Genomic DNA, 21,505 nt, shown 5'->3' with positions numbered 1-21,505 from the left:
CCAGCACTCCTGAGGCAGATAGTGGTAAAAAGAAAAAACAAGATTCCTGTAAAGGAAACTGTCCTGTATCATAGTCCCAGCATGCAGGTTGCTTATTAAAGGTAGTATATGATGTGATGGAGCACCTCTCCTATGAGGAAAGGCTGAAAGAGTTGGGATTGTTCAGCTTGGAGAAAAGAAGGCTCTGAGAAGACCTCATTGTGGCCTTTCGGTTCTTAAAAGGGGCTTCTAAGAAAGATGGGCAAAGACATTTTACCCTGTTGTGATAGGACAAGGGGTAATGGTTTTAAACTAAAAGAGGGGATATTCAGGCTGGATGTGAGGAAAAAATTCTTCACAATGAAGGTGGTAAAATACTGGCACAAGTTGCCCAGAGAGGTGGTGGATGCACCATCCCTGGAGACATTCCATGCCAGGCTGGATGGGGCTCTGAGCAACATGATCTAGTTGAAGATGTCCCTGCTCATTGCAGGGGGGTTGGACTAGATGACCTTTGAAGGTCCCTTTCAACCCCAACTATTCTATGATTCTATGTGGAAGGGAACTGAAGCTGTATGATGGGACTCTAGCTCCATTGCATTTTAGGCCACCTCAGCCCGCACAGACTTCAGCCAATTGAGGAGAAGTTGTAATGTCAAACTCACTGAGAACAACCTCACTGGTGACAGACATGCACAGATTTAAGAGCTTAGACTGGAGGAAGCTGAAGTGGTGTAAAACAAGCTTACAAAATCCAGGTTTTGTTTAACTTAATCATTTCAACAAGGCACTTCAAATTAACTAAATTAAATGCTGCAGGTACACAGCTATGACAGAGATAGAGAGAAAGCAGATTCTTAGTGGCAGCACAAGAGACTGTAGGTGGTAAAAGTGGAAACAGGGTAAATCCTGTTGCATCCCTGGAAGTTGGTTGGGGCATAACTCTCACCCAACCCAGCCACCTCCCCATCTCTGCACCATCCTGTGGGTCTAACTTGGGAGCTGCTGCTTCAAAGACTGCCTGGAAAACTATAGGGCCACAGCAATACCAGATGTGGGCTGGCATTCTCAAACACATAATCACAAGTTATTCCTTGTAAGGGGACAACTTAAAGTGCTGATGGAGACAGTTACAACTGGTGTTTTCTTCAATATACGTATTTTTCACTTTCAGTAAACTAGATGTGGCGTGTTTGCTTGACTTTATGGCTGAAGTTATGGACGCAACATGGTATTTGCAAAAAAAACCATTAACTATGGGGGAAAACTGAGACTACCTGATAGAACCTTGCATGATACGGTAAATCTGTTCTAAGCTGGTAAATGTTTATTTCATTTCCCATATTACACAATTTTCTCCCAGGGCAGCTGACCTCAGACAGCATCTCTCTCAGATTTGCCAGAGTGATGGCCTATATACCAATCTTGCAATGCATGACAGTATAATGAGGATTTTAAAACATATTGCTTCAGAAGCTCGGTTGTCAACTGTTCATATTTTTTCTTTATTAAATATTTGATGGAATGTGACAGCCAATATATAATCTTCCAATTATGTACTTTTCCAGAATGGAATGTTCTGCACATCATTTCTCTGCATGGCAAAGAGTAAGGTCAGGACAGAGCATGAACACTTACATTACTGTATGGAATCTTACTGTTGTCCATCTCTTTCTTCCACAATTGAAGCAGCAAATTCCTGTACTCCTGATTGAAAGGTCCAGAGTAAGAGAGAAATCCAGTAGCCAGAAGAACATTCCCCACTAAATTAATAATTTGATTTTGAAAGTTTTTGCTGCTTGCTGTCCAACGAAGCTGTATGTAAAATATTATAAAGAAGTTAGATTAAGCAGGCACAAAACTAACATGAAGAATTTATCTCTTTTCTGGTAAATAACTGTTCTTCAAGCCAGAAGTATTTTTTCTTTAAATCATTCTTTTCAGTAGTACAAGTTTGCTTGGAAGAGATGGCAAGCACCTGGAGAAAAAGCATCTTTGCTAACAAGCTGGCCAAACTGGTAAGAAGTGCTTTAAAGGAAGAATGAAGTGAAAGGGAGAGGATGACCAACAATCACATGAGGAAGTGGAGTTGGCAAACAAAACATGTGGGGAGATATAAACAGTAGGGACTTTGTAATCAATAAACAGGGCTAATGGAGGAACACCCCAAGCACATCCACATAAACAAAGAAGTGCCTACCAGACAGAACGTGGGAATAGCTTTCATACTGTTTCTCAGAAATTAGCACAGCTAGGCACCTCTCTGAAGTACTTGTGCACTAATGTGCACAGCATGGAGAACAAACGAGTAATTAGAGGTCTGCATGTGGTTGCCGAGTCATGATGTCATGGGGATCATGGGAACATGGTGGGAAGGCTTCCACAACTGGAGTGCTGCAACAGGTGTACACAGGCTTTTGGGGCAGGACAGGCTGCGAAGGTGAGTCTTTTCTTGCATGTGAGAGAGCAGTTGGAAAGCACAGAGTTCTGCATCTGAGACTCTAGGATAGACAATGAGCCAGTTGGGAGCTTACTGGTTAGGATTAGGGGGCAGAGCAACACGGGTGATATTGTGTGTGTCTGTTACAGACAACACGACTAGCAAGAAGTAGATGAGGTCTTTTTCTGACAATGGGAAGGAACTTCTCATTCACAGGCACTGGTCTACATGAGGGACTAATGTAGACCACACTGATAGCTTCTGAATGGACAACACAGCAAGACACAAGCAATCCAGGAGATTTTAAGGAGTGCACTGACAAAAAATTCTTAACATAGGTAACTGAGGATCTGAGGAGGGCATGTGGTTTGCTGAACCTCAGACTTGCAAACAAGAAAGAGCTAGTTGGGGATGCAAAGGTCAGGGGCAGCCTTGGCTGAGAGAATTGTGATTGTTTAGCCTTCAAAACAGGCAGCGCAGGGGGAATTTTATCAATGTGTACAAATACCTGATGGGAGGGTGTAAAGCAGATGGTGCCAGACTCTTTTCAGTGACACCCAGTGAAAGGACAAGGGGCAGTGGACACAAATGGAAATACAAGAAATTCCAATTAAACACACATTAAAACTTTTTTACAGTGAGAGGGGTCAAGGACTGCAAGGACTGGAATGGATTGCAAGGACGTTGTGGAGTCTCCATCTTTGAAGATACTCTAAATGCAACTGGAGAATGCCCTGAGCAACCTGCTCTATTTGACCTTGCTTTGAATGAGGCAGGGGGTTGAGTTAGATGAATTCCACAGGTCCCTTCCAATCTCAATTATTCCATGATTCTATGATTTTCTGAATATTATTTTTGAGTTTAACTTATTCCTTTCTCTCCAGATTTCTCTTCCCTGCCAATCACTCTGCATGCAGTCTTGGCCAGAACCTACATGTTTTAAATTTAGAAAATACACATTTAACCCAGTGTCAGTTTTGCCCAAGGCTCCAAGTGCCATATACAGTCTTTAAACTTTTTTTCCTGAATTTTCAAAAGTAGAATGGAAAACCCACAATAAGGCGCTCTAAGTGCCTATTTTGGTGTTGTTCTTAAATATAGAAATTCACCGAAAAACTACAATAAAGAATCTAACATTTTTGACTGATACATTTTGAAGTACAGATAAGAAAAATTCTGAAGTCCTGGTCTCACAGAACACGATGGCTGAAGTCAAAGCTCTCATCAATTTTGACTCTGTGTGAAATCAACCAAGGAATTATCAAAGAAAATAATCAGATGGGGGGGGGGGAGGGGGAAGTAACCTGCTTCTTCTGGACACCTTTAGACTGAAGCCAGAAAAATCTGCATAGGAAAGGTGAATTTCAAGCTCAATGCAGAGGAAAACAGTTAGTCCATAATTCTACAAAAGGTTCCAGTAGAAATCTGAACTTCAAATATAATTCAGGAAATTAATCAAGCTTCTAATTCTTATTCTTGCATACTTGGTGAGAAAGAGAGTAATCCTTCTTATAAATATTTTAGGGCAATTATTTAGGTTAAGCTTAATTCCTCTTACTAAAGCTAAAAGGAATTCGGCTCCTTGGCTTTAAATCTGAACTTTATCCCAATACGAGCCATATGGTATGACATAAATCTTCATATGGAAGAATTAAGTTAACACAAGAAATTGCTTTACTTTGTTAGATACATTAAGTTCTAGCAAAAACCATACATATAACTAAAATAAAGTGTCATATAATATTGAGATGTCACCATGCCTTGAATTTCTTGAGCACTACTAATGATCATCATGGAGTATTCTCAAAACTGAGCACCTACTTTATGCTGGAAACCTCATATGTGCCAGTACCTTTTCTCCACCTAATCCCTCAATCAGAGCTGTGGCATTGTTCATTTTCCTTCTGCATGCTTCAGCATCATCAAGTAAGGCCTGCTTCTCTTTCATAGCATTATCATACATGGCTTGTACTTCATCCAGTTCCTTTTGCTTCTCATCCAGCTGCATTTGTGCATTATTCAGTTCCATTTGGGCAGCTGCAAGTCTTCCCTCTTGCAAGGCTAAATTTGCCTATAAACATTTAAAAGTAAAAAGTAGTTACTATCTATTATTTGGCTAGAGCAAATGACATTCATTCAATGGCACGTATTGCAATGGATTGGGTACTTTTAAAAATAATACGCTTAGGATGACAGCAGGATTTTTTTCTTTTTTTACTTTTCAACCTGAAATGAACACAAGCATAACACTAAAGTTATTCAATGCAATCTTAAAATATTTTAATATTTTCAGAATGATCTATTGATCACACAATGATAAATGATTTGAAATCACAATACACTTGAAATAGCTGTGTACCAGATATAAGAAACAATCCATACAATGTTTTCTGCAATTTATTCTCAATGCAAAAGAAAAATAACATTGTCCTCATGGACAACAGTAAAGATAATGGCTCTTAGTCTTCTCCTCTCTTTTCAATTTCTTCTACAATAAAAATATAACAAACACAATTTTTGCTCCTTTGGAAACGAAAACTCTAGAGACTTTTCTCACATCTCTATATAAATTTGAATGATGCATTGCCAGTCATTTAAATGTGGCCTCTTAACTTGACTATTCCTAACAGGGGAAGAAAAGTATTCTGTGAATTCAGAACATGTTTCCAAGTATATGTTTGCAAAGGATTAGAGACTGACAAAGTTCTTACGAAATTCACACTTAGAGATAAAGGTTGCTTCCATTTACTCTGAATATTTAAAACACTTGTTTAAATATCATGTATCTTATTTCTATTTTTTCTGCTTTAAGAGTTATGAGGATGGAAACCAAGACTCTGTAAAACCTGTTTTATTACAGATATGAAACTTGACTAGTTCTGAATAGAGGATTTAGTGTTACTGTGTTCTGCACCAGGGAAGAGGTGGGGAGGATGAGATAAGAAAGATACACACAGTGCAGAGCTCTTTCTGGATCTTAGCAAGAAAGGCCCAACAACAAATGGCTTAAGTTAACTGTTTTTAAAAGACCCAAAATAAGAAAAGGAACATCAAGAGTGAGTAAACCTTACATCCCTTTAGATGCTGGGCACCCCACATTCATGCAGCATCAGACAGAGCCTGGATAGATCTTCCTATGGCACGCAGTGCAGAGCGGATCCTGCCCATGGAGAGAAAATTCTCTTTTTTGGTCATTCAAGCTATTATAAATACCTCTTATTATTCTGTCTTATGAAAGTAGTTACCTTATTAAGCCATCTGCTGTCAGGCCTTTCTTACTGAGATCCAGGAAAAGCCCTGCACCAGCCCTCTCTGTCCTACCTCACCCCTGCCCAGACCTTCCCGTGTGCAGAGCATATTCTTATCCTTAAATTCTGTGAGGGCTAAAAATGGGAGTAAAACAAAGCTGTGACATATTGTTTCACCCCCAGCTGACAAAGAGCGAGGTTACACAGGGAACAAGATGCTTGGAGAGTTGGGCAGAACAGCCTAGGCAGAACAGCTGGAACAACAAAGAACTTACACCTGGCTGTGTGGATTCATATTTCACCTTGACATTTATGTGAGCCTCAATGGAAAAGGATGGCCATGTGAATTCCCAACACATATGAGCAACAATGCCTTGTGAGTATGAAAAACATACTTCTGTGCAGCAATAAACTAACCAGAAAGGTGCAAAAGACTGATAAAACAGACTTCCCAGTTCTTAAAAGCTCTTAAGAGGCTACCAGCTTTGAAGCTGGAGGGACAATGAAAAAAACATTTCAGATGAGTACAAAGAAAAAGTATATTGTATTCTAACACAAAGAAAACCACCCCAAAATTATATACACAGGACTTCATGGGATCTCTAGAAAATGACTTGTAATAAGAAATTATTTTACAGACAATTTAACCAAAGTTTTCAGCCAATTTTAGGGTATTCATAACAAAATTGTAATACATTTTGGTATTAGTTTCATTTGTAGGCTGATTAATCATGTGATGAATAATGGTTGGTTGCGCAACAACTGCCAACATAGCGGAATGACCAACTTACGTGATTCCCAATTGCAGAAAGACTACTTGTTTCAGATTACCCTATCAAATCATCACTACTTGCTCTCTCCCTGCCTTTATTTCTAACCCCGTTTTTCCAAACTATATGGGTACAAACACGGTTTTTGTATTGACATCACTGGCAGGTTGGCTGGCAGCTTCCTCTGCAGAGCTTTGCCATGAAAGCAGGAGGCAAGTTCTGCTGCCAAGGAGAATCTTCTGTACAAGAAGGCTATTATAGTCGCAAGCAGCTTCAAAGATTTCCAGCCAACTACAGGCGGGAAGGAAATGTGTCTCCCAACCACAAAGAACCACTGTGGCCTTCTAATTTTAGTGGCACTGCTATGTGAACAAGCTTCACACCCTTCATTTCATCCCTCTGAGTCACGCAGCAAAGCAAGGATTCACAGTTTGTTCCAGTTGGATGCAGTGTGAGAGTCTGAATAAATGGATTTTATGTGAATGAATCATGAGGATTCCATATATGAGATCCACACTCTTATCTGCACTCCTAGGAGGGGGACTACACCAGAACATACCTCGGCTTGCATGAGAGCAGCATCTTAAGCCTTGTCTTGCCATTGACATTGTGGGGAACCATACAAACAATCTTCTTAACATCTGCCCCAGTCAGTGCTTCTACCTGCTATCTGCATGGGGCAATATGGACAAAGTACCTGTGCCAGCAAGGGCCGTGGACTAAATTGTTAAGCAGCTATTTTGCCATCCTCTGAGATGCCCTCAGAGAAGACTTTACAGTAGGTGGTGAGATGATCCTGCCCCTTTCAACCTTTTTGCATTCCACATAAAACCAGCACAAATAAACACATAATTACAGTCCTCAGCTATAGTGTTAAATTAAACATGCCCAGGACCTTTCTCTGGCACTCAGGTTAACAAGTGTAAAACAGCTTATAATAAGCTTTCCCAGCCTCTAAAACAGTATGGCTGCATGCAAACAGTCTCACAGAAATGGCCCTTGGATCAAACTAGTTCCTCAAAGGTGCCCAGAGACTGCTGAGAAAATGCTGCTTAGCCAAGACCAAATTCACACTAGGGATCATTCTAACAATTTAACAGTGCAGATGATCACTTTCCAATTTCTAGAAAAAATCCCTAGTACTGTTTAATTTATTAGTATTGACATAGCCATAAATTTCTCGTTGTTTCATTGCAAACTCAATTTTGCAAAGCACCGAGTATATCTGGTCCTGATCCAAGAAGGCATTTGAATAAAAATGCCTTCTCCAATAAAAATCTCACACAATTTAATGCTATTCCCACTCTTGAATGGAATGCCCAGACCAACCCCAGAACACTCTGAAGAGCAGCTGTTGCTCTGTAAATTTGGGAAAGGTTATTAGAAGTAGGAGAACACATCAGAAAAAAAGCGCCTGAAACTTTATAGTTGACTACAGGTAAGAAAGATTTGGAGCTTTCCTAGCATCTCTCTCATTTCAGGAATTTTAGCTTTCTGAGTTCACCGTTCTTACAGTCCATTGAGCACTCACTACTGCTGGACCAGGCCAGAAGGCTTCTTGCACTTGGACACTGTCACTCTGCTCATGAGACATTGTGGGTGTGCTGGGTGGCCACCTTTGCCTTTTGCTTCAGTCCTGTCCCGGGCACACGATATCTGACTGACAACTCTTCATGGAAATGCAATCTCAAGCTGCTCCTGACCCAGATTACTGCAGATTTTTCACACAGACACTCCACCGGTTTTGTATAATCTTTCTCAGAGCCTCAATATCATGATAAGCTGGGATTCATCATTATTTAAGGAAACATTCTAAGAAAGGCAAACACATAAGCAGGTTTTGCAGACATTCCAAACCCAATGTTTTTCCACCAATCTAGAACTTTATACACATATACATATGTATACACATACACATATATACACATGTAAACGGATACATGCAGAGTGACGTTAATAAAATCTTGGCCTCTTTCTTTGCCATCACTGACCATTTGTTGGGATTAAAACAACCTTTGAAAGACACAGAGATCATGCCTCTTATCTGCTTTTCATAGACTCTACTAGCTACTGAAAGATTCTCCATTTTTTCTTTCAGTTATGTATCCTGACTTCAATCTGTTTTGTTAGGTGATCTAATCCTCCCCTTCGTCCCCCAGATATATATTCTTTCCTTCCATTTATCATGGGTCTTGAATTCAGACTTGAATGCTTGTTTTCCTGACATCACCTTGAGAAGGACACACTTATTTAAATGGATGACCGTCAAATTTTGACATTCCTTGACTGTTACCTTTTCCTCAGGTACAAGATTTCCTCTTATTGCCTGCTGTGGTTTTCAGTTCAGCATGGAGACAAGTGAAAGCAGAAAAGGCAATAAAATCTTATATTTAAAACTGAGTTTAATGGGGAGAATCCTCAATATCAAACAGAATTTATAAGCAGAAGACAAACTTCCCTTGATCATCACAATAGCCTAAGGAGAATTTCATTAAAATCACTGGAGACATCTCTAAGGGAAATTATAACCCTACACACAGTATTTTAATTGGATGCTAACAGAATCACAGCAAAAGCCAGGGCTTCTTCATTGCATTGCTATATTCTTCGACTAATGGGTAAATAGCAGATTCAGAATTACCAGGTTAATCCAGCAGGCTTGTTTACTAGGTAACAACTAGAGAGGAATGGCTAGCGAGGTGCATAAGGTTTATAGGAAAGTAGCACACACATGGTGACTACTGTACGATAAGCAGCTACACAGCACTGCAAGCAGCTACACTAACACTGTGCAAATAGTTAGACTTTCTACATTTGATTCTAACTAATGACCCTTATGCTGCAGACCACATATCTAAAGAATGTAAGTATCCATTTCTAGGAATTAGTTAATTTTGCACACTATATTTACCATAATATAAGTCACTATTAATTAGCTTTCCCAAGTCGTCCCATTTAAAATAAATGAGGCACTGAGTTTCAGTTAAGATGCAATTTAAAAATATATTGGATGGATTTTGCAGGTATTGAAGGGGATTTATCTCCTAGAACAGCAGTTAGGGTAGAACAGCTTGATTAATTCATTCAGTAAACCTGCTTTTAGCAGTGGATGATTTAGCCTGTGCTAGTACTTTACATAGTTTAATTGTACATTTATTTTCAATTATTTTCTTAACATCACTCCAGTGCTTCCTGTAATATCTCCTGCATACTTTAAACACTTCCTCCCCCTATCGTCTTCGGTTTTAAAATATTTGTGATGGTTGCTATCCCTGACAATAGACACCACTTTGCTAAGAAATACATGTTCTGTTTTTTATCAGCTACAGTGTGACAAGAATGTAAATGCTTGAACACAAAGTTAAATTTATACATAATCTTAAGTCATATTTATTTAAATAAAACCTGCAAGAGCACTTCTGCAGCTTTCAGAGTTGCATCTGCATATAAAGCCACTATTTCCCCTAGATCTTGCTCTCTTTTATAGCTCTCAATAGCCACATTTCAAATTTTGTTTTCATTAGTGAACACCCTATTATTTGAAAAGGAAATTACTACTTATATATCACAGAAATACAGTCTTCTCTATCAGTTTCTTGAATAAAAATATCATGCTTTTAACAAATTTGAATCAGATCTGTCTAGGTATGCCAAGAATTTTGAATATGCCATTGACACAGTGGCTTATTTAATAGGAGACTGAACATGAGTAAAGTGGAAGCATAACTGATTGAATGTATTTCTTCAGAAAAGAGCCATAAAATCCCTTGTAGAAGCAATGGTTATAAATCACTATATAAATATTCAAACTCCTTTTTTTTCCAATATGCTCATAAATGAAACATTTCCAAGACAATAATGCTATCTGTAGGAATGCAGACAATGGTAGCTGATCCCTTCTACTGTGGTTCAATGTTAAAACAGAATTCTATGCCAGGTAACTACTTACTTTATACACTCATATGTAGCAGTTTGACACTCCAAAGTTTTCTGAGAGAGCTGAATTCCAGCTAAAATCATTAAAGACTACTTCTGTCCCAAGAACAGTCTCTCCTCTACCAAGACCACAATGAGTATGCTCCTTTATCAGTAGGACTGAAGAGACATTTTCTTGAAACCGTACTGCCTGGCACTGAGTCCAAGAACAGAGACAGTACAGGTATCTCCCACCTGCAGAGAGTCAGGCTCTATAAAGAACCTGCGTACTAAGGTTCCCATCAAAAATTGACTGTGTTCACACAAGTAATAACTGTACTACAGGGCAGCTGTATAAGGGGAAAAAATTGCCAGGACACATTCAACCTCTAGGTGCTTGACTTCACAACTGGATGTGAAGAAAGAAGAATCTCTTGTAACTCATGATCTTTTTTAGCTAAAATAACACGCTTCTTCCACTCAACGATAGCGATCCTTCAGAAAAATAAAATGAGTAATATGAAATACCTTAAGAGGAAGAACTTCTTTATTAATACCATAGAAGTAAGCCATTGCTTGTGTCCAGGAGCAGAGACCTGCTACATTTCCACAGACTTTTTTGGCAGTCTCAAGATTATAATCCTCCATATCCAAATAAGGCTCTAAAAGCTCCACAGTTTCTTCTGTAATTGAGTCCTAGTCAAAAGAAAGCGAAAATTATTTTTTAAACTGATCTTGGAATAAAGTCTGCTTCACAGAAACATTTTACTTTTAAAAACATGGTACTACCACTTCTTACAGAAGAAATGAACAAACCAACACTGTTGCCTTTCATTCTTATGAAGGACAGAATAGGGGTATTTTTGTAAACTCAAGTGAAAATAGCTCCTACTTCCATTGCAACAGATTGACTTGAGTTTGCATTTAATATCCCTATTTGACACGTAAGATTTACAGACATTACTTGTACTCATAGCTCCATGACAACTTAAGCTGATCTAAGTTATTGGTGCTATAGCACTGTAACTTCTTTCCTCTCCCCCTCAACCAGATGTTCTTGCCCTATCTTTAATATCTTCACCAATGCTCAGCGAACTAGTTTGGAAGCTAGTAGGACAGAAATCTAAGCCAGCAAACTACTGATTAGCTTTCTTCTAGGCTAGTTCCCTGAATAAGCTCACCATGGCATCAGAAGGCACCAGTGTGAACACAAGGAGTCAAAGGGAGTCAAAACATGCAGCTTTAGGAAGGAAAAGGGTGAAACTGCAAGGCACTGACTTCACTTCACTGACACTAACCCTTATCCTTAACAGTAAAAGTGATTTCTTCAGCTGTTCACATCATTATTCTAATCTCAGATTTTTTTTCCCCCTTCACAATCTGTTGAGAACATGAAAGCCAGATCTTTGATGATGGTGGTTAATCTATAATTATATAAGTGTCAGAAGAAAACGGGATTCATTTCCTTAAGCAATGTAGAGAATAGAAGAGCTTATACAGGGTAACAATGTTTGCTTAATAGTGGCACTAAAAATCTTCCTTTTGGGGGGCAATATATTAATGCCTTCCTTTTAAGGCATTTAAAAATCATCTTCCATTCATACTGTCAAGTAATATACCCTTTTTCCTGCCTTTCTGATATGCAGAAAGGACTGTCTTGTACTTGTCTGATCCCTAGCTACTATAATAACAAAGACAGACATTCATTATATTATTCCTAAAATCAGATATGATTATGTTTTCACTATGAGCATTTGCCAAAATGTTAAATTTGCCAGAACATTAAATGCTAAAATACTGCTGGACAAAATTTTGACTTTTTCATTCTACTCAAAATGAGGAGGTAGCAAGCTGGCAAAGGTGAAGCACAGACCAGTCAGCAATGGCCTAAAACTGTTAGGCTTTTCCTTCTAAGTAATGAATTTTAAACCCAAGGAGCTATTTCATCCACTAATACTCCTTGCCTAAAAAAAATTAGGAAAGAATAAAAATCTCACAAACAAGTAAGCAGTGTAGTCTACTCAGAGCTCCAGACATGATATGCCGCCTTCTCATATATACTCAATCTTCGAAACAAGAAATGAGGCAGGAGGACAGCATGTGAAGTACCTCATCAGGGGCAGAAGTAGTCTAGTGTTTGTCACCACATTCATCAGTATCACTTCTTGGAAGAACTCAGTCCCACAGAGGGTGTTCTAACTCCTCTGAGTAAAGTTAAATATGTTGCAAACTACCAGCAGAAACACATACACTATTAATAAGTGCCAAAACTGGAAGCCTCATTAGAGAGAAGCTTGAGTACAGAGTGCATAATTAGTCCCCATTATCTTTAAACTCATTTCCTCTTCCTGTTTAGTGAAGGTAGCACTTGGAAAAGCAACCAGATTGAAAGCCCCAGGAAGAGACTGTCTACAGAGGCAGTGCAAGCTTCCACATGGTGCCTAGTCAATATGGCTCACTGGGAGAAATGGCCCCTGGGGATAGTGAGAATCATGGTTTCAAGCCTCATCTGCACAACAAACACACTCCGGTAGCTTAGAAAAGGCATCAGCAAAATGCACAACTGAAGCAGATTTAAAAAAAATCGGTGTACAAATGAAAGAGTATGTTGTGCAGTGCTGCAGAAAAGCCAGGTTTTGCCTTCTAGATTTTAAAGTTGGGCCATGATTCTGCCATGCCATATTCCACCTAGGTCTTTTTCTATTCCAGCTAACTGTGACATCTTTTTTTTCTCTTCCCTGCAGAGAAATTTCCCTTGTCTCACAGTTCAGTGAATCTTGCTGTAAACAGAACAAGTTTCTGTCCTGACTGTCTTACAGTTTATACTAAGGTTCCCAGTTCATTCTGCATTTCACTACTTTTCTAGTGACAGAACCCCAAAAGTTCCCAAATATTTCAGTATTATTCCTAACAGGATGCTAATTTTATTCTGTATTTTCTCTCAGCTCCCCACCAATCTATTCCAGAGACACAGTTCTAAAGCATGTTATATGCAAACAGGCCTGGTAGCACTGGAGATGGTGAGATATTTGAAAAATCAAACCAGTGAGCCCTTTTAAGGCAAATTCCTACTGAGAAACAGGAACTGCCTAAATACAGATAACATTAAGCTTCTCAAGATTTGATCTTGTGCTTGAGATATTTGTGTCTGCCATCAAAACTGTGTGGCCCAGGAGAAAGATTACTGAGATAATGAACCATGAAAATAGAGAGGAATACAGTCACAGCGGTATCTACAACTATAGGTAAACAAAAGCCTCATCGGCTTCAAACTACCTTTGAAGGTAGAAGACACTTTCACATATCCCTAGAGATAGTTATAGGAGTAGTAGTGCAATTATTAGCTTCTTACCTTCTGAAAAGTAAGCAACATGCTAAGAAAACCTGAATTATTCATTAGCTTCAGAGCTTCAGTCCACGATGGCTTCACAGATGGGCGTTCTTGATCAGGTGTTACTGAGTCTATTTTTCTTTGGAATAAAAGTAGCACACAATCCATAATTCGCATTATCAAGTGAGGAGGTTTACCCAGTTTGCGAACAGTTGCAATGTCAGAAGGTTTTATTGTCTGAAAAATTTAAAAAGAAAACAATCCATTTATTTAAGCAATCACTTGATTGTAGAGAAAGACGGTTTTGGGGAGGACTGTATATGTAATGCAATTGCTGCAGTTTTGTGGGTCATTCAGAAGCAAGACTGCAGAAAGTTGTTAAAGGTAGTGCCGCTCAACTGACTGCTTTGTTACCGGACAGTAGAGGATGTACTGCCTATCTTACCTCTCCACTGCCTCAGTTTTAACTTTTCTTCCTACACGATTAACAGGCCAGTGCTATTTCTTTTAAAATTTTTTTTTTTCAAGTTAGAAGCATAAGCCATACTACTACAAATAGCAATCATTAACTACATGCATGCTCACAATATCTTTGATTCTGACCTGCAGGGCTGCCTCAGCTTCTTCCAATGCAGGTCTTGCAGCCTCAAGCTTCTCTTCTGCTGCTGCTTTATCTATGGCAATGTCATCCACAATGGCCTGAGCTTTGTCTTTTACCTTTTGCACCTGCATTTTCACCTTTTCAGCAGCTTGGGCTTTCATAGTTACTTCCAATAAAACTTCATCAGCTCTTTTTGAAGCTACAGCCAAATCTTTCTCCTTCATCACCAACTCTTTGGAGAGCTGATTTACTGACACCTCAGCTTCCATCAGTTTTGCAAGACCTGTGTTGAACAAATTCCATTTTAGCAACAGGAAGACATATTGAGTGAAACCTCAGTGAAGCAATCTGGATACATAACATAAGTCACTCAGACTCATATTTAGGAACCCCACTGAGTGATCCCATTTGTTGAACACCAAAATTAAACTGGGGTAATATCCATTTGCTATTTAATTTTTCTTTTTTTTTTTTTTTTTTTAGTGTGTAAAAGTCTTCAGAATCTGTCACTTGATCACTTGCTTGTCTATTTTCTTATATACATGAGAGGAACGCTAAATATTAAACACACATATTGGAAAACATTAGTATTGTGAATAGCATTCTTACAAATTATATATGAAATTTCAGAAATCCATAAGACCATAAGAAGTTTTAGACTGTAGTCTCTGTACAAAACAAAGAGGAAGAACCTGGCATCCTCAGCAATGCAAACGAAGACACAAGCAGACGAGGCTGAGCTTCTAAATTCAACGTTACATGAAGGTCCAGATGAGATGAGTATAAAAGAAACTAAAGATTCTTGAACAATGCAATTCTCCAACATTTTTATCAAACAATGCGAAAAATCATCTAGAAAACTTATTAGTATAAAAATTCTTTTATATAAAACAATGCATCTAAATGTAAATACATCATGTAAATCTTTCTAATCCTCAGAAAAAAAACAAGCAGGTATGTTCCTTCCAGGCACCCAGTCACCCCCTGCCTATGGAGATTTGTGTACATAGCTCAGTTCTGCAATTGGCAACAGCGGGAAAAGAAGCAATTTAAGTTTACATTCACTTCCAAACACCATTCAGTATTGGAAACTGTTTAATTGTTTACTGTGTATGACCTTGTGTGGTGCAATACTTTGGGAACTTTACATTTGGCATACAACTGTTTCTTTAAAAGATTCTTCAGAGGGACTGAATCTGAACATTCACTTACCTTCCCTCAGATTTACACTGAGCATGTTTAAATGTGAAAAATAGGACCTCAGTAGTTCCTTGGCATGCATATGTACCAAAGCAAGAGTTTCAGGTATTTTAACTGCTAACTAAAACTATTGCCAAAACTCACCTGTAATCTGAAACATTCATAAATTTCATTGAAACAAAACCTCTGCATATTTTGTAATCACACACGATACAGGTAAAAAAGTCTGCTTCCAAAGGAAAGTGAGCTCCCAATTTAAATCCATAGTTTTACATTCTTTTACTCAGATTTTTCTTATCTTTTTAAAAACAAACAAACAACAAAAATCAAACAGATTTTACAGTACCTGTTCTCATGCGTTCAGACAAACTTCCAACACTGGTGAATTTCTCTTTGTAAATAGCTTTGTAGCCTCCAATGAAGGACAGGTAAGATTTTGGAGTCACAAATGTTCGTCGCCTATATCGCTCAAAGTACTCAACACATTTTTCAGCTACAATATCTTGAAATGTTCCCATGGTGTTAACAACACTTTGTTTCACCTCAGCTGTGCACTCAATATGGTAGGAAACTAAAAAATGCTGTGCAACTGCTATAAGAGCATCTTCAGGCCAGCGCTGGAACCAGTCCATGGTACAGCCTGAAATCAGACCTGGAAATTTGAGCGCACGAGTTCTGAATTTTTCCCCCACAGGGGAAAAACAAAGAACCACATGCAGGTTATAACGAACTCGAGCAAGAAAGTAATTATAAAGATTTTCACCAGTGGGAGTACGCCTTGGGTACTCTTTCTTCATTGCTGGTATCAGATCTTGCGTGATTTCACCTATTTCATCTCGTGCAAAAAGATTTGAGACTTCACCTGAAGCCAGAACATTGTTCATGTACTCAAGAAAAGATTCATCTCTGATTTCATTGTCTGTGAATATAAAGACAATGCCTTTTCCTTTTTGCCCAGCAGTGCGGTACAAGATTTTCAGATCATCCAAAAGGTTGCTGGTGGCATATGTCCTAGGATAGAGAAAGATTAAAAAAAGAGAGAACAAAAATTACAGACCATTTTAGGAGATATCTATCACCTGGCTTAGCTTTCTTCAGGCTAGAAAAAAATCTAAATAAGAAATCAATACCGTATCTACTGGTTTAATTTTTTTAGGTTTTTTTCCTTAGACATTTTCCCGAAGTGAATGATCAGTACCATAAATCATGGGAAAAGAGGTGAAATCAACAGAACAATGTGCTGGAAAAAAAGATGGTAGTAGCAATATTATGTCTATGGTAATTATGATGCTGTTTTGCATCCCTACAGTTTGCAGATGTAAATTCCTTATTAGAACTTTAGGTTCTAATAAGAATTAGAAGGTTCTAATAAGAATTCTAATTAGCTGTAGGTTAATACAGCTGGATTAAGTTGTCAACTAGGTTCTAAAACCTGTAACCATTACATAAATACAGCTGGACTATCTTTTGAAGGTATTGAGAGCAGGTTAAAGGAAATCATTAAGAAACAAGAGAAAAACGTAACTGCGGCTCTTATTGTGTTATTTGGTTTAACGGAAATCAAGCCCCAGAAATGATGCTTGAACATTACCACTGAGTCTGATCAACTCTGCTGCAAATGAAGACCATGACTGGTTCTTTCATTATGCTTCTTATAGCTGGTGCACAAAAGTAAGATTCAGATGAAGTCCACACAAATTCAACTACAGATTTCAGATTATGAAATATAAAATGAAGTAATGTAAGGTTAATAAAATGGCAGATTTTGTCCATTACATTCTTAGCCAATTAAAGGTGAAATTAAGAACCTCTTTAAAATCAGTTTCTTAATTCCAAGAGTCTCTTCAAAGTCATGAGTAATATCTGCATGACCCATTCTTCAGTATCTGAAAACAATACTCTATTTTTCTATTAAATATGCCATACAGAAAGACTCCCAGTTCTCTTTTTCCAGCTCCATCTTACCACTGTTTTCTAAATACCCCTAATGAAAGCAGTGCAGAACTCGTAAAACAATCTAACTCTTCAGTTTGCATGTGTCAGATAAAGTTATTACAGTGATGTATGGCATTCCAATAAGAACATATGAATTTCTCTACTGAGTCAGAAGAGCAGTCTATCTAGCTCAATACTCTTAACACCAGCAATGGGAAATGCTACTTAGAGAGAAAACATGAGCCAACTCATGTTTTCCACTCTTCACTGCTCATTTCTTTCTTCCCCCCTCCATATTCACAGCTATTTCATAAGGAATGTTAGAAGGTATGTCCATCTTGTCCTCTCAGTATCCATTTATGAACCTGCTGATATTGTCTTCCTCCACAGCCTCCTGTGGCAAGTTACAAATTGTAACTATCCACTTTGTAAATACACACTTCCAGCTACCTGCTTTTAGCTTGCTTCCAGTTAGCTTCTGCAAACGAAGCTTTCCTAAGTGACTGAAATATTTATTTGCCTTATTAATGCATTTTGAATCTTGCACGTCTAGGGACTCTATTGTGTGACTCTGCACGTTCTTCTTTCCCTCTTTTTTTGTTCTCACTGTTTCTTCTTTCTGCCTCTGAGACACAGGAAGGGGCTGTGATATGTCTTTCCCTTTCCTTTCATCAGAAACCTCATAACGTTGTTCAAAGACCTGATATATCTCTCTATGGAAGATTTCTCTGTGTGTTGAGTAGTTTGCAGAACGAAATACACAATGCCAGTCCTCGGGGCTTACTCCTGTAAACCCTATGTCAAAAAAGAAACAGATGGAAGGCAGTAGTTATAGTCACTGCCAATTTCTACAAATTACTAAATTCCAGCACTATGAACTATTAAGTCATTGACAGCAGTTGTAATTAATAATACGATCTGGGTACATAAACATCTATAGAAAAAGTTACTATTTGCCCTGGCCATCAGCATTTGCCCACTATGCAGAATATAGCAGCAGATTATTCCATGTTATCTTTAGTACAACGTGGCATTTTAGAGGGATTTCACACATGTGCATTGCAGACTCAAATGCTGAAGGAAAGACAGATTTCTTGTCAGTAACATAAAGGCAGCAAAACAAAGAGCCAGGATCTGTCATCTATAGACTGTGTGCTTGCAGAGATGCCTTTGGTCAAAAATGTAGTTTACTATGAGAGATAAAGTATTTGTCAGGTTTGCACTGAAGTTGATTGTGAGACATTCATTTCTATGGCAAATTAAGAAGCAAATGTCTACATACACTGCATTGTGTTACCTTGTTAAAGTAATCTGAAAACTCTCATATCCAGCAATGTATGATGCTAATCTGGTCAGACTCTGTTTTCCAGATCCACCCACACCCACCAACAATGCATTTCCTTGTGGAGTACGAATAATCCGTGATATTTTAATCAAATGGATGATTGCATCCTGTGTATTGAGAGAAAAAGAGGTGAAAAGATGTAAAAATAATATAATGTATATTCAACCAGAAGCGCATCACCAGGCAACTGTGTCTCAGCAGCTAGATGATTTCTCTGGAGACTATGCCAAAGACTTGCATCCTGTACTCATCAAAATCAACAAGAGATTTCCCTCTGACTTCAGTGGGCAGCTGAGCTAGCCCAAGAGAAATGCTCTTGTATCAAGCTCATACGAAGAAATGTCATATGCAGTCTTTGTACTCAGCAGAGCTGAGGGCATGTCTCTTAAGGGGACAGGAGGAAGAATAGAAAGGATGTGGATTAATACTCTCCACCAACCTTTTAGCTGAGATATTTACAGGCTCTCCACGTAGACTGCCAAAAGTAAAATACAAGTACATTATAGATATTTCTTATTCTACTGCTGTATTTATCTTAGAGCAAGAATTAATCTGAAATGCCCTAAAAACCTATCAAACTACCCAGTCTAAAGTCTAAAGCTGAAGAAAGCATTATGCATCAACAGACCTTTGAGAAGGAGGTAACTCAAAAGATGCAAGATGACATTCACAGTGTGCACTGTAGAAACAAATGAGTTGTGTTTTGCATTATTCAAAGCAGGAGAAAGAAAAGATGGGGAACTGCAAAGAGATGGAATAATTTGTGGTAGCGAAGGCAGCCGGGAGACAGTAGCATGGCTTTATAGAGTTTATTTGTAAGGCTTGGATACAGGGGTATGCATTCTGAGCTACCTCCAAAATAATTTGAGAGAAACGTACAAGATCCATGTATCAGGAAGTGCAAAAGACCAGGCACTTTCTGTATTAGTATAATTACAGGCACTAATACCTTGAAAAATACTAAATCCATCTTTGATCCTCTGATGGTTTCATTGTACTGTTGCATGAACATCTGTAATCTTTCAGCCAAATAATCCAAGGATGGGATAGGCTCGTAAATTTTAGGAGCCTTCAACTCCACATCATCAGGTTCATCTCCAGTAGCTTCTGGGACATCACGCAAGAAATCCACAAAGTATAATTCTGTGGAATTATCTTCGAATAGATTCTGACCATGTTCTGCAGAAGCAATCTATAAAAATACATTAAGGATTGCTTTAGTAATGAAACACTTCGTTGGCCTCTTTCTGTGGCATATACTGGAACACTATTTGCCTACCTTTCTCATGCTATCTTCAAACCAGTCTTTATCACTTTGGCTGATGAACCTGTCTGCAATAACACGTCTGCATTCATGCTGGAACAAGGCTACCAAAACACTGATGCTCTGGCAGACTTCAGAAGTAACTGTAAGTACTCCTTGCCAAATGCGACTGAGGTCTCGTAAATTGAAGATGTAATGAAATTTAGCCGGAGTTGGTAACATCTACAAAATAATGTCATAAGATATATTCAACTAGCTATTAAATAAAAATATTTTCCATATAGTATTAAATGAATATGGAATTTTTCACAAACTTCAAAATCAATATTGCGTTAAAGCAGAAATACATGCTTGGCATTTAAGAGGTAGCAGTGAAAATGAAGAAACAACAGTAGCAATGGCCAGCTTTTTAACTTCACACAGATTTCACTTGAGTTTCTTTGAATCTTTCAAGTCCCAGAAACAGGCACTGAAGGGTAGCCAAGACAGGTAAGTTAATGATGGCATTGAAGGCCACAGTAAAAATGTCAGCATTGCTTAACCTGCAGTGTTGCTCCTGCCCTTTCTTCCAGATAATTTCTGTCACTCTCTTTTGTCCTTTCCAAGAACATATGATGAAAAGATTATGAGGAAAAGGAAAAGTAGGTGAGGAAAAGCGAAAAGAGCAGAAAAATGTGAAAAGAAAATTTGAAAAACTCAGCAAAAGCTACATTTTCTCTAAAGGCAGTTGATTAGTGGTAATAAACACCATTTATGTTGAATATGCTGATCAATAGTTTCATTAGAACTCTATTTCTCAATGCAAGCCAAGTTTATGTCTACAGTTGAGTTATGTGGAAAATTCTGACCAACATTTTCTGGACTAGAAAGTATAATTTAGCAAATCCCTGCCTATCCTATCTTTCCACTACTCCCCTCCACTTTTTTCTTTTTCATTAGAATATCAAATTTGGAAAAAAATTTATATTTGGCTTTAATTTTACTCTTAACTTTTCAAATTTCATTCTACGCATAGATTTTATTTTCTATGTCAAAGCAACATTTGCTTAGGAATTGCAGTTAAATATTTGTACAATCTGTTCTGTTTGAAATGGAAGAAGCAAGTATTTAGAATTTGCAAAATAACAGATTTCATTTGTTTTGAACTGATTCCCTCTATACCAAATTTGACTTCTTTAATTCAGATCTTTAAAGTTTATCACAATCCCAAACACCTTTACAGAAAATTCCTATCTAATTTTAATTTATGCTTCTTATGTCTTTGACATTTTCTCAACCAGAAGACCTCTAAATCTTCGTATCAGCTATCCTCATTATACTCATGTAATGTAATTCTTATATTAGCTGTAGAAGGCACTGCATATAATTATGTTTTAGACAGCTAGGTGCTGATAGCAACAAATTCAGAACAGAGCCATCAGCCAGCAGTTGTACATCCAGGCCACAGCTTCAAAATATGAAGTATGAGCACACATGA

The 21,505-nt window shown here is 38.1% G+C and overlaps 1 protein-coding gene across 1 annotated transcript in view; it reads right to left on the bottom strand.

The window, feature by feature from the left end:
- The window catches only part of LOC115602733 (dynein heavy chain 5, axonemal-like), a 155,875-nt gene that overhangs the window by 51,335 nt on the left and 83,035 nt on the right, over positions 1-21,505 (bottom strand). Inside the window, exons 54-62 of the mRNA XM_030474161.2 lie at positions 20,044-20,250; positions 19,714-19,956; positions 18,717-18,871; positions 15,831-16,495; positions 14,287-14,567; positions 13,705-13,920; positions 10,881-11,048; positions 4,272-4,490; positions 1,618-1,794 (exon numbers count right to left, since the gene is read on the bottom strand). Of these exons, the coding sequence (XP_030330021.1) occupies positions 1,618-1,794; positions 4,272-4,490; positions 10,881-11,048; positions 13,705-13,920; positions 14,287-14,567; positions 15,831-16,495; positions 18,717-18,871; positions 19,714-19,956; positions 20,044-20,250 (2,331 nt within the window). The remainder of the gene's footprint in view (positions 1-1,617; positions 1,795-4,271; positions 4,491-10,880; positions 11,049-13,704; positions 13,921-14,286; positions 14,568-15,830; positions 16,496-18,716; positions 18,872-19,713; positions 19,957-20,043; positions 20,251-21,505) is intronic.

Source organism: Strigops habroptila, chromosome 1 (assembly GCF_004027225.2).
Source record: "Strigops habroptila isolate Jane chromosome 1, bStrHab1.2.pri, whole genome shotgun sequence".
NCBI classification, from domain to species: Eukaryota; Metazoa; Chordata; class Aves; order Psittaciformes; family Psittacidae; genus Strigops; species Strigops habroptila.
The sequence above is the reverse complement of the archived record's forward strand: the minus strand, read 5'-3'. Positions and strand labels throughout refer to the sequence as shown.